This window comes from Oryctolagus cuniculus, chromosome 2 (assembly GCF_051225735.1).
Source record: "Oryctolagus cuniculus isolate XC-2025 breed Fujian yellow rabbit chromosome 2, ASM5122573v1, whole genome shotgun sequence".
In the NCBI taxonomy this organism is placed as follows: domain Eukaryota; kingdom Metazoa; phylum Chordata; class Mammalia; order Lagomorpha; family Leporidae; genus Oryctolagus; species Oryctolagus cuniculus.
The window spans coordinates 111560877-111574702 of NC_142868.1; the positions used below are offsets into that span (position 1 = coordinate 111560877).

The 13826-nt window shown below is 51.0% G+C and overlaps 1 protein-coding gene across 5 annotated transcripts in view; it reads right to left on the reverse strand.

Annotated features, from left to right (window-relative positions):
* The window catches only part of IL1R1 (interleukin 1 receptor type 1), an 81274-nt gene that overhangs the window by 30735 nt on the left and 36713 nt on the right, over positions 1 to 13826 (reverse strand). For 2 of the 5 annotated variants that reach the window (XM_002709884.6, XM_089327453.1), the window contains exons 1-2: positions 12582 to 12869; positions 381 to 456 (exon numbers count right to left, since the gene is read on the reverse strand). In XM_002709884.6, the coding sequence (XP_002709930.3) occupies positions 381 to 386 (6 nt within the window). In that variant the 5' untranslated portion in view covers positions 387 to 456; positions 12582 to 12869. Of the gene's footprint in view, positions 1 to 380; positions 457 to 12581; positions 12870 to 13136; positions 13191 to 13826 lie in introns of those variants that run through there. The other 3 variants (XM_008253215.5, XM_008253226.5, XM_089327451.1) reach the window with 2 other exon arrangements.

Genomic DNA, 13826 nt, shown 5'->3' on the forward strand with positions numbered 1-13826 from the left:
TCCCAGCCTCCCAGGACCACTCTATGAAATCTACTTTTTGAGCTTCCACATGGGCCACAGTTGTCTTTTTATGCCTGGATTATTTCATGTAGCGTAAGGTCCTCCTGTTCTATCCATGTGGCCACAGGAGCCCATTTATTTGCACTAATATTATGTGCCAATTTTGCAAATTTTAAATTTAAAAGTTTTGAAGTTGAAAAGTCCACAGGATTGCCCCCAAGAAAAATGTTCCAACAGAAACAGCTTTTTTTTTTCTTTTTTGCATACAAAGGGAGCTCTTGCCAGGCCCCTGGTAGCTGAGGATGGGGGTTGGGGGGGGTGTCTGCTATTGATGGGAAATGACCAGTGGAGGTCCCCCCAGGGTGACCCAGCCCTGTTACCTTCATGAATGCCTTTTCCTGTACAAGTGTTCCCACTTCTCAGGAGGGAGTCACCATCTTCAGTGGGCACATCCACCTGCGAGGGAAGCACACAGCGGGGAAGTTTGAATGAAGAGACCAAAGACACAACGACCCCCAGGACCTCGTGAGGGGTCACCGAGGTTGTATATGCTCACAAAAATGAATCAATGGATTCAAAACCCTGGGCCTCAGGACACAGCAGGTTCTAAACATCACGACACAGAAGGAAGACATCCACAAGGTGTCTCTGATGAAACCTGTGCCCTAGGTTTCTCATGCTGGGGACAGGGACCCAACTACCTGAGCCATCACCATTGCCTCCCAGCGTCTGCATTAGCAGGAAGCTCGAGTCAGGAACTGGAGGTAGGACTTGAACCCAGGTACTCCAACATGGAGTTTTCCCAGGCAGATTAGCAGAGAACTGAATTGGAAGTGAAGCAGCTGGGACTCGAACCGGGCCAGTATGGGATGCCAGCATTGCAGGCAGCAGCTTTACCCGCTACCCCACAGCATCACTGGATGGGTGGCAGGAACTCAGTTCCTTGAGCCATCACTGCTGCTTCCCAGGGTATCCATTGGCAGGGAACGAGAGTCAGGGGCTGGAGCCAGGGACCAAACCCAGGCACCCCAGATGTGGAATGTGGCAATTTGCAGAGGGTCTTATCCTCTAGCCGAAATGCGCTCTCCACTGCAGGGGGTTTAATCCACCTGCTACTCCAGTGTGGCACTTGGGCATGTTAACTGCTAGGTCAAACACCCACCCTGATCAAGCACTTTTTGGAACAGGCTCACAGGTTCTCTGAGTCCCTAGTCTTCTTTATACCAACCAGACTAATGTACCTGTACCCCAAAGGACATAATATAAAATAACTTCAAAAACATTTGATGGGGCCAGCGCTGTGGCACAGCAGGTTAACGCCCTGGCCTGAAGGCCAGCATTACATAGCTCTCTGCTATGGCCTGGGAAAGCAATAGAAGATGGCCCAAGTCCTTGGGTCCCTGCACACACATGGGAGACCCAGAAGAAGCTCCTGGCTCCTGGCTTCAAATCAGCGCAGCTCCGGCCAATTGGGGAGTGAACCAGCAGATGGAAGACCTCTGTGTGTGTGTGTGTGTGTGTGTATGTGTGTGTGTGTAACTCTGACTTTCAAATAAATAAATAAATCTTTTTAAAAAAACATTTGATTACCCTCCTGTTATAGCCTATGGACATCCCACTGTTTCTTCACCTATAATTTTCTTTTGTTTTCCTTTTTTTTTTTTTTTTTTTTTTTTTGCTCACCTGTAATTTTCTTTTACTGTTTTGGAGTCTAATTTCTGTTTTTCATGAATCACCGGGAAGCCTGAAAGGCCTAAGCATATGACCTTTAAATGCCCATCAGTAAAACACCCTAATTCCATGCTAAGCATTTTGCTTAAACACACCAAACTCCAGTCTCTTATTTACTTACCAAGCAGTACACAGCATGACACAAAGCTATCCAAGGCCTGGAGGCTCATCAACAAGAAGCAGATCATAGCACAAAATTGATACCATCCTGTTTATTAATAATTTTTCAATATTAATAAGCCTTGTGGGTTCTCGCCACATATTCAGAGAATTCTGAATACTGGCTCAAACAGACCAGACAATGTGTTAAGCTTTAAGGATTTTATTCAGTAAGAGAAATATGCAGGAGAGTGGGAGCTTTATTTAGGGGAGAAAGAGAAGTCTAGAAGCTAAGCTGGGTCCATACCAGGCAGAGAGCAGACCAGGAGCGAGACATGTACAGCAAGCATGGAAGGCAGACAGCGGGTGGCCCAAAGGCCACGTGCCCACGGGGCAACAGAAAAAAAGGGAGGGGCCCACCATGTTCCAGGCCTATTATTCACTCCCAAAGAGGAGTGATTACGTAGTCTGATTGGCAGGTGGGCATCCAGGTGGGGTCAGGTGGGAACATGAGATCACACAGGGTGGAGGCATGTGCTTCCAACTCACAAACCCAATCAATTTTAGCCTATCTGCCTGCCTACATCAAAATCGAAGCTTCCCAGATCCTCCTGGTACCAAAGGACAGTGCCCTCCCAACCCCTGTGAGGTGCCCAGAGTGACCGCAGCCAACAGCAGTTATGCAAAGGCCACCAGAGGGAAATGAATGGAAACGGGGAGAAAGCAAAGGATGGGGAAGAGGGATGAACCCGTCCAGAAGGCCCCAGAAGCCTCCTGCAGAGAAGCCGACTCCCTCCACCCTCCGACTTCCACACTGCCCTCTTTTCCTCTTTGGCCCAGAAACTTCTTGCAGGATTTCTGAACTCACTGTCACCCATTGCTAAACCACACCACGGTCAGCCTTCTGTGCTGACTGCTTCTCTGAACAGCACTGCCCAAGCCCCCAGTCCCTCCTCGGTTCAATCTCTGTTGAACTGGACATTTCCACGCACCTGGCCCACCCCATCCCTTCCCTCCTGGCCCCCTAGGGTGAAGGCCAGCCCCACCCTACTCCCCTGCTGCCACCTCTTAACCTGCCCCTCTTCCTCCTCGCCCCTGTAGCACCATGCCATTCTGTCTCCCAGCGCCTCTGTTCAGTTCTCCCAGTGCTAGTCTGATGGTGTTCATCAAAGGCAGCTGGGACTTCTGATGGCTCAAGGAAGTGAGTTCCTGACACCCATCCAGTGGTGCTGTGGGGTAGTGGGTAAAGTCATTGCCTGCAATGCTGGCATCTCATACTGGCCCTGGTTCGAGTCCCAGCTGCTTCATTCCCGATTCAGTTCTCTGCTATTCTGCCTGGGAAAACAGCTGAGGATGGCCCAAATGCTTGGGCCCCTGCACTGAGCTCCGGCTACTGCAGCCATTAGAGGAGTGAACCAGCAGATGGAAGATCTCTCTCTCTCTTTTTCTCTCTCTCTCTCTCTCTAATTCGGCCTTTCAAATAAGCAAATAAATATTTCTTAAAAAAAATAAATGAATACATAATGTCCCCCTATTCAGAGGCAATTTAGTAAGATCCATTGTGATTTTTAAAAATTATTTATACAGATTGACCATCTCTAATCTGAAAACCCCAAATTCTACATGCTCAGAAATCTGACTCGTTTTGCGTAGCATGTTGATACTCAGTCAGTTTGTGCTCTTAGAGCATTTTGGATTTCAGATTTTTAGACTCAAGATGCTCAACTTGGCAGAGTGCGTCAATAATTCACGATGTGAGAAACTCCAAGAATCGGAAACACTTCTGCTCCTGTGCATCTCAGATAAGAGATACTGAACCTGCAGTAAAACCCAACATACACACCTTTAGAAAATCCTCTTAACAATAAAGGTCCCCGATCTATTCTGCTGGGTTGCATTGCAGATTGAGTTTTCCACCTAAAATAAAGTGGTGACTGAAGAGAAAAGGAATAATTCACCCAATAAATTAATAAGCTGCAACATGATGCTGCCAGACCTAGCTCAGGTGCAATAGCGCCTACATTACTTATGAAATGTGTTGGAGAGATCAACAGCCTCTTCCTCACAGCTTCTAGCCCAGGCAGGAGCACCCAGTACCCCTGGGGCAATCGGCAGGGCTTCAGACCACCAGGAGCCTGCAGTTGGCCCCTCCCACCACCTTGTCCATCTATCGCAGTGCATCACAGCTTTATCGGATCATCCCATGAAAAAGCTAGCGATTGTGAAGGCCTTCCCAAGTACATTTCCTACGGCTTTCTGGTGGTCATAACGTATTTAGAAATATCAGTGCTAACTACACACACCCAGAACACACATACAAAGCTGCTTGGTTACAGAAGCGGAGAGGAAAATGCACATTCAAGGCATAAGGCGATTTCCTACCAGGCCGAGCATGAGAAACTTTAGCATGCTGTGAGCTCAATTCCCAAGGTAGGAATTAAGCACAAGGATGGACAATGAACATAGTGGCCCTCGGCAAAATCCCCGCTTCCCGCCAAGGCTGACCTCATCAAAAACCAGTGCAGTGCAGGCACAGGAGAAGTGACAGCTGGGAACAGAGAGGCCATCACCAGACCCCAAGTATCTTCCTCAACATCCAGGGCCTAGTGCAAGAGGCTGAGGCATTTCTCCTGCTTTGCGGCCTCACTGATCTACGAAGCACGAAGCACCTTGGTCTCGAGAAACTGCCCACAGCTCTGAGCAATTCCTCTGCATTGGGAAGTCTGCCTTCCAGCCTAGAAACCAGACACAGGCCAAGGGGCACACATCAGGTGCACCCAGAAAACGTCAGAGCATTTGTTGGACACTGTGCTGTGTGGGTGTACTCTCGGCAGTGTGGCAGGAAGCTTGTCCTCACACCCAGTGCACAGTGTCACAGCACAGGCTGTACTGTCACCACACAGGGACCAGCTTAGCCTCCTAACCTACCTCTCTCTCCAGCTTTCCATCATCCTTCCCATATTGGGGAGAGGGGGGCGTGCTGGGTGTCTGCTGGCCAACACCCCAGTCCTCACCTCCACACATGGCCTCCTCCATACATCCCTGGCCACTGCAAGCCAGACAGACACACTGGCAGCAGAGGGCATGAGGACAACCCAGAAAAGGAGTCTGCATAGCCTGCATCTCCCAGGCTGTGTGGAGACAGAATTCAAGGGGCCCTGTGTACCTGATGCATGGTCAGCAAGAGGGCTATGCTGGGCACAGGTTCCCTCTTGGCCATATAGATTCTACACCATTTTGAGGATGTGGTTGGCTGAGCTGCAGAGCAGAGCCCTCCGACACCCAGGACCTGTGCCTAAGGGAAGTTCCACAGCAGCCATACCTCAGAACTCAAGAAGAGAGAGGAGGAGATGCAGTAGGAGACTCTTCCTCCTTCCAGAGACCTGTAGTGGCCAAGCCCCCAATATGAAATCTATAAGTCATTTATAAGTCATTCTTCGTCTATTTGCTGTGACTATAGAAGAATCCCCGAGACTTGGTAACTTACAATGAGCAGACATTTGTGTGGCTCCTGATTCTGGGGCCAGGGACATCCAAGACCACGGGGCCGACATCCAGCAAAGGCCTCTGTTCTGTGTCACCCCATGGCAGAAGGTGGAAAGGTCTTGGGGCCAGCACTGTAGCATAGCGGATAAAACTGCTGCCTGCAGTGCCAGCATCCCATATGGGAGCCAGTTCTATTCCCAGCTGCTCCACTTCCGATCCAGCTCTCTGCTATGACCTGGGAAAGCAGTGGAGGATGGTCCAAGTCCTTGGGCCCCTGCACCCGCGTGGGAGACCCGGAAGAAGCTCCTGGCTCCTGGCTTCAGATCAGTGCAGCTCCAGCCATTGCAGCCAATTGGGGAGTGAACCAATTGCCTCTCTTTGCCTCTCCTTCTCTCTATGTGTAACTCTGACTTTCAAATAAATAAATAAATCTTGAGAAAAAAAAAGAAGGCACTGGAAAGGCCAGAGAGGGCCAAACTCACTTTTACAACAGCCACACTCCTGTGATCACAAGCTCACAGCCACAATGCTGACATCTTCCCACTCATGACAGCACAGCCTTCAGGACCACGCCCCTCCCACACTGCTCCCTTGGGGGTTAAGTTACCAACCTAGGGCCTTTGGAGAAATATTCAAACCAAAGCACACACTTTCCACATTTCCACCTCCTACTAATGCATTCCTCTAGCTGCCCAGACTCACAATACACCTACAACTCATTTACTATCTCATCCTAAACACTAAACAATGTGTGTGTGTGTGTGTGTGTGTGTGTGGTGTGTATAGATTTCATTTATCTGGGAAATATTCAGAGGGTTACCCTCCAACTAATTTGAAAACCCCTGAAAATGAATGTGGATGAGACCCTGGGAAAAGAAGAATTAGATTCTTTAGTTCGTGGAATGTCACAATCTACATGTTCTATCTAAAAGTCAATGGAAATGTGTACAGGAATGGGTTCTAGTACTGAAAATGAGACCATAATTATGATGGTTTCCTGTTATTCCTTTGTTATGAGGATTTGAAAAGCTACAAAACAGTCTTCAGTATTGTTAAGACCAAAAACGTCAGCTTAGAGACAAGGTACAAGAAATTGACTTACAAAGCCACAGAACCAAACACTTGTAGGAAACAGTTTAGAATGCTATCCTGACACAGTCCTTGCTTTTTAAACCAGAATTCACAAATCCCCTAAGAGAATCCACAGGCAACCCCTGTAGCCTCAGGTTCCACATCGGCAGATTCCGCATCCACTATGTCAACCAACGTGGCTCAAGTATTTTTCTTGTCATTATTCCCTAAGCAATGTAGAATAACAACTACGTACATGGCATTTTCATTAGCAGCTATTGTAAGTAATTTAAAGACAATTTAAAGTACACAGGAGGAGATGCTTATGTTTTATGCAACTACCAGTACATATGTGAGTGTATGCATATGCCATTTTACATAAAGGACTTCAGCATCCATGGATTTGAACACAGGTGAGGGATTCTAGAATCAGTTTCTCTGTGGATACCAAGGGACAATGGTAAATACAGGCAGAAAACCCAGAGTCCACCTTATTGGGGTATTGATTTTACTCAATGGTCCAGGTTGAATAGGATTCACCTCCTAAAAACCTATACAGCTATGTAAGCTCTAATGTCTTAATATTAATGGTCAATTAAAGGGGGGAAATCCATCTATTTTGTTGTTGTTGTTGTTTAAAGATTTATTTATTTATTTATTTGAAAGTCAGATTTACACAGAAAGAGAAGGAGAGTCAGAGAGAGAGAGAGAAGTCTTCCATCTGCTGGTTCACTCCCCAATTGGCCGCAATGGCCAGAGCTGCACCGATCCAAAGCCAGAAATTTCTTCTGGGTGTCCCATGCAGGTGCAGGAGCCCAAGGACTTGGGCCATCTTCCACTGCTTTCCCATGCCATAGCAGAGAGCTGAATTTGGGGAGTAGAGCAGCCGGGACTTGAACCAGCACCCATATGGGATGCGGGCACTACAGGTGGCAGCTCTACCTGCTACACCATAGCACCGGCCCGAGACTCCATCTGTTGATGGCATGTGAGAGGTGGAGGTGTGTGAACCAGGAGGGCAGTCTAGCTCATCCTGGTCCTCACTCTTTTCTGACCCATCTCGTGATCCTGCCTCCACGGATGCCAGACTGTGGGGCTGCCTCATCCTGTAACCTCCAAGTGGGAGCGCAAAGAAACATTTTCTTTCTGAAAGAAGCTGCTCTCAGGTATTTGAGTTAAAGTAACAAAAATCAGACTGATATGCCCAAAAAGCATTCTGAACAGGTATGTTTTTGTTTTCATAGTAGAGCAAACATGGCTATCTTCTCAAGTGGGAAGAAAAATCCCCATGATTGGTCTAAGATAAAACACCTGGCAACAGAGAAATAGCAGGTCAGCGCCTCTGGTGCTGGACTGAGCATTTACTTTCCACTTCCCAAGAGGCACTGCCCTAAGGAATTGCACATGGCCATCTCTCTACAACCCCAGCCATGCCAGAGGTAAGCCTCAGGACTCTACAAAGTCCCACCCACAGGGCAAGACGAACAAGCAGGGAGGTCCACACTCAAGATCGGGAAGGAGAAGACGGAAACAACCAGAAAGGGGACTGTGTGCTCCAGATGTGACTCAGCCATTTCCATTCTGCTGTAATTAGTAACACACACTGCTCCGCATGCAGACATCCTAAAAGTCCTACTGAGTGTTCAATTTGGTCATGGCTCATTTTTCTCCCAGGGTGCGCTTTGTGACATGAGAAACCAGGAAAATCAGTCCCAGACTTACAGAAACTCACTCATTAGCCAAGAAACACTCAGGCTGGCGACTGTCCCATCACAGATGAACCTCGGGCCCCGCTCGTGGCAGATGGATCTGGTTTATTTTTACTCACTCACCCCGGACAAGGAAAGTGGACTTTCCTCAGCAACTATGCACAAGAGTATGGAGATAACAATAGCAATGGGGTTTCTGGTGTTGCTACGAAGTCCGTATTATTCAGCTATGACAAGCTCACCAGACTGGTAGTTTCAACAAAGGCACAACTGTGAGGCCGATGCTGTGGTGCAGCAGATTGAGGCCCTCGGCCTGAGTGCCAGCATCCCATGTGGACACCGGTTCTAGTCCTAGCTGCTCCACTTCTGATCCAGCTCTCTGCTATGACCCGGGAAAGCAGCAGAAGATGGTCTAAGTCCTTGGGCCCCTGCACCCGTGTGGGAGAACTGGAAGAAGCTCCTGGCTCCTGGCTTCAGATTGGCGCAGCTCCAGCCATCGCGGCCAATTGGGGAGTGAACCATGGGATGGAAGACCTCTCTCTCTCTCTCTCTCTCTCTGCCTTTCTGCAACTCTGCCTCTCTTCTCTCTGTGTAACTCTGACTTTCCAATAAAAAAAATCTTTAAAAAAATCACTCTAGGTGCATTTCGGATGGCTAGCTTAGACGTTTCCAGTGCCCTTCCACTTCCTGGCCCACTCCCATGAGATGCAGAGACAGTCGTGGTTCTCAGCATTGCAGGGGTGGCATAGAAACCACAGGGAAGAAAACACGTTGGGGGATGCACTTGGGTTGGAAGCCATGGGGGCTGCATATCTGGACCAATGCAAGGCAGTCCTGCTCAGCGCAGACTTGCCCCACCATGCACAACCTCCAAGTCTCCCTCAGACCCTCGTCCTAACAGGAACCACACTTGTAGTATTTGGAGCATATCCCCTAACGCGAATCCACATTTATGTGAAATCCACACTGTTGGCACATTTTCCTATAGATGCTTTTTCAGGACTGCAGTGCAAACAGAAGACTGGTTTTTGGGTGCCATTTAGAACTTGGCCAGGAGTGATGCATGTTTCAGTGGTATCTGGCTGGGCACCGTGACTCATCGGCTCCACACTGCAGCTGGAACTGTCACGTGCTAGGCTGTGGCGAGCCACATAAAGCACTGGGCAACCTCCCCAGGTTCTAGGTTGGCTCAGCCCAAGCATTTGCACACTGAACTAGATCATTTTAATACAAATTGCTTTTATTTCTTTTTCATGCTTAAGGTGTTGCATTGATTTTTAAAAATCATGCTGTTGGTAACTTATTATATCAATACAGAATTAGAAGAGATGTTTTAAAACATTTCCATTGCGGGGGGGGGGGGGGGAGGTGTTGGATTGCTGACATGTGAGACAAACTGATCAAAAGTGATAGCATCTGGAGGCTGGCACTGTGGTGCTGCGGGTTGTGCCACAGGCTGGGACACTGGATTCCCATACTGGAGCACTACTTCAAGGACCAGCCACTCTGTTTCTATTCCAGTTCCCGGCTAAGGTGCCTGGGAAAGCAGCAGCAGATGGCCCAAGTGCTTGGGCCCCTGCCACCCATGTCAGACACCCAGATAGAGTTCCAGGCTCCTGGCTTCAACCGGCCCAGACCCAGTGTTGAAGCTATGTGGGGAGTGAACCTCTCCCTACCACTCCGCCTTTCAAAAGATAAAGAAACTCCTTAAAGAAAGCGACGGCACATGACTCTGCGCTTAGCTCCTGATCAGGAGTCACTGTGGCATCTTCAAAGGTCTCAGGTTTGGGAGGCCAGATGTGCAGAGCCCAGACTGGCTTGACCGCTCCAGCTGAGCTGTGGTCCTCACACTGCCCTTGAGGTGCAGGTCATTTTCAGAGGCAACCCAAAACTTTCTCTTTCCATCTCCAGAAGCAGGATTTTGGGAGAACGTGCCCCGCCCTTGGCTTCGTACCACACTGCCTTGGTCTCTCCTGAGCACTCTGCTTTTGGCTTGAAGACACTGACAGCTCTGCCTGCCAGGGTTCCTCTCTGTCACTGCAGCAAGAAGGGGTGTGTGTGTCGTCAAGCTGGGCTGGACCTTAGCATCACCTGGCAGCCTTCAAAACCACCCATGCCTGGCGCACCCCTCCTCCCCAGAGATGCTAATTGGTCTGCTCTCCACCCAGTCCTGACCTTTCTCAGAGAGCCATGGACAAGGCCCCAGGGCAGGCAAGGCTGGAGTGTCAGGCTAGCCTCTGCAATTGCAGCTCTGCTTGGACAGCTTGATAAGCACATGGGGCATCAAGGCTGACATTTTACACCAGTCTAGCCTCACTTCATGCTCCACAGCATGCCCACTGTCGCTTTGCTTTCATCCTACTTTTAATGTGTGGCACCCTGTAAACCATTTCCAAAACAAGTAGGAATGGCAAAGTGTCTCCCTGATGTTGGCACATGCGTTCCTGTGGACATGCATGGAGAGGAGCCAGTGCACAGTCCAAAGGCACACAGTTAGTAGGGAGCCTGGAGGACTTCTTTTCAGGACTCAGTCAGATCAGTCCTCCTGCACACTATTCCCACACACTGCACATGGACAGGAGGCTGTGAGCAGCATTTCCTGGGGCCACAGCAGGCAACCAGAGGAGATGACACTGCTGACTCAGCAGATCCTCATCCTTACCCCCAGCCAACCTAACAACTGTGGAGAAAGGAAAACGAAAACCAAGCACCTGCTCATAGCAACAGACGAGTAGCATCGTGGGGTTAGGCTATGGCCAATGAGTCACAGGTGCCCCTGACAGCTTCTCTCCTTTCACAGTGATCCACCATGCAGCCTAAGAATGAGCAGTTCTCTGCACATCCTCACCCCTCCACCACCCACGGTGGTCTCACTGCCACGGGCCTGAAGGAGATGCTTCCTTCATAGCATCTCCACTTCCAGGGAGACACCTGCCTCCCACGGATGCATCCCAGCAGCGGATCTTCCATCTGCCCTGGTGCACACACATGGCTGAGCCACACCCCTGCTATTTCTGAAGGGACCACAGAGCTCCATCTGTGACCACCACAGGTGTCCCCTGAGCAGCCCAGGCGCCCCCCACCCTGTGAAAAGAGGCAGATTTCAAAGAGTCCCCTTCACATTCGCATCCATAAGAGCACAGGGACTTTTGTTTATTCACTGCCCCTTCCCCAGCACTTGCTACAGTGCCTGGCACATAGGAGACATTCAAGAAACACTTGTTCAACAAATAAGTGAATCAGTCCATAAATACATGGTATTTCACCAATCATATCCACCCCCAAAGACCCCACTGTCTATTCTAGCATGACAGTTAATATAGGAAACACACGCATAGTACAAAGTGGAATATCAAAGGGGACATCAGAAGAGAGACCGGATCAAAAGAGGAAAAGATACCAGCAGCTGCCAAGCTGCTGCTGTGCGGAAGGCAGTAGCAAATGTTGCCCGCACCAGCGGGGCTTTCCTCAGCTCGTGCTCAGGGAGTTCCGTCTTGTATATCCTCCTTCCAGAAGCGTGGCACTAAGCCAGGTGGCCCAAGACTTGTGTTGAATGATGGATGGACCTGGGCTCACCATTAGCTCCAGGGTATCCGTGGCCTAAGTTCACAGCATCCCTTGCTCAGTTCCTAGGAAACAGAGCTAAACCCACTGGAATGTACCCTTCTCTGAGCATCCCCTGCCCCAGGAAATGCTCAGAGAGATGCCCCTGGCAGGACTGGGTGTCCACTCACCCTGCACACAGCCCTCCTCCCTCAGGGCAGCCCGGCCACTGTGGGAGCCATATGACACAATGTCAACACTCCAGGATTGGAGTCAAGAGACCTGTCTCTCCTTCTCCGTGCTGGTCCTCCAATACTTAGCCACATCTCTAAGCTTTTCTGCTGGTATAAAACAAGGCGATAATTGCACCATTCTCGCAAGATTGCTGGAAGGATAAAAAAGCAGTGTGTATAAAGGGCCTTATAAACTGTCCAGCGCAAGGGCATCGTGGGTATAAAAAACCAACGCCTTGCCGGTGTTTACCTGATTGTAGTTACCACACCCAGTGTCATTCTTTATCTGGAGGGGAAACAACCCACCCTCAGCAGAGCCTTTAAGACAATCACCCCTCATCTTGTTAAGGAGACTGGCTCTTTGGAGCCCAAACCCTTAGGACACTTTCAGACCCTGTTCAGCCACCTAGAAGCAAGATACGCAGGGGGCACGCACAAACACCTCTAAGGATCTGCAGAACCAAAGCCAAGTTCCCCCCAAGGAGCCTGGATAACCCGTACGTGGCTTCACACAGGAAACACGCGCTGAGATTTAACCACCATCACCCTCTTACACAACAAATCCCGGGCACCAAATGTAACTTAGGGAGGAGGCTTTAGGGCGCCCCGCGGAGCCGGGCCCTTCCCCCTACCCCAGCCAAAGTGTCAAGGCCGCCGTCTGTCCCTACTCGCACCCCATTCCCCGAGCACCGCGATTTTCTCCTCCTACCTGAGCGAGCCCCGCTGCGGGGGCATGCGAGGATCGGAGCCCGGTTCAGCCCGGAGAGATCAGCGGCCCTGGGAGCCGATGAAGGGTGCTCCGGGGCGCGGGGGCACGACGGTCACATTCCTGCCACTCCCGGGGGCGCGCGGGGCAGGCAGGCGCCTCGGTGACCCAGGCCCCGCCGCGCCGCGCGCTCCGAGTCGGATCTGGGCGCCGGGCAGGAGCTGCTCCCGCCTTCGCGGTGGAGAACGACCGGGCGCGGCTCCGGCTCCCCGGCTCCAGCCCAGCAGCCGCGGGGGCAGGGAGCTGGCGGGCGGAGACGCGGGGCGGGGACAGACCGCGGGCGGTGAGCGAGCTAGCAGGCTGCCCCGAGTGTCCTCCCGGGCGAGCAGACGAGACTGGGCTGCCCTTTCGCATCCCCCGCGAGCCCGGAGGCGCTCCTGCCCGGGTCCCGCTGACGCCGGGGCTTCCGGAGACTGCTCGTGTGCGCTTCCAAACCACCGCCTGGGAAATCGAGGGGCCGCGGCGGGGGTCCCATTGAAGCCGGTTGGCACAGCTCACCTGTCACCTCGCGACTCGGCTCGACCTCCGGGTGCGAACTGAGCTGGCCACCGGCGGGGCGTCAGATCCGGAGACCCCTGTTAACACTGCTGCGCCTTCCCACTGCCTTTGAGAACCAGGTCACTAATTTTCTGGTAGCTCAGTTTCTTCTTTTGTGAAAATAGATTCTAGCAGCATCCATCTCACCGAGTGGAGGAGAGATTAGATGAGCTGGTGCGTGTCACCCAGTGGCTGGCACCCTAGGACAAGTGTTAGCTGCTAGTTCTACTGTGATTGCTAAATAAATCAGTTTACCTGCAATGCAACCCCGGTGCTTCTTTAAGCTGAAGAGCCGCTTACTCCCACCCACTCACTCGGCTCTGGGAGAACTGACAGCCAGCTAAGTGCAAAAATGGCCAAAGTCATATGGCCAGGCCAGGGCCTGGCAGACTCTCACCTAGGACTGGGTTAGGGGGAAGAGGGTGACACTGGGGTCCCAGGTGCAGCTCTCTTGGGCTCCAAGCCCAGCAGCCCTGGAACTTAAAACCTGTTCCATTCCTAGAGCATGAGGCTGCTCTCCTCCTCCTATCTGCGGCCCTCCAGTCCTCCCAGGCCATCCTCCAAGGAGGTCCTGGATGGGTGATGCTGGCAGGCTTCCTTCCTTCCTTCCGGGACACACCACCCCTTCCTGCATGTCTCCCAGGCTGGGCA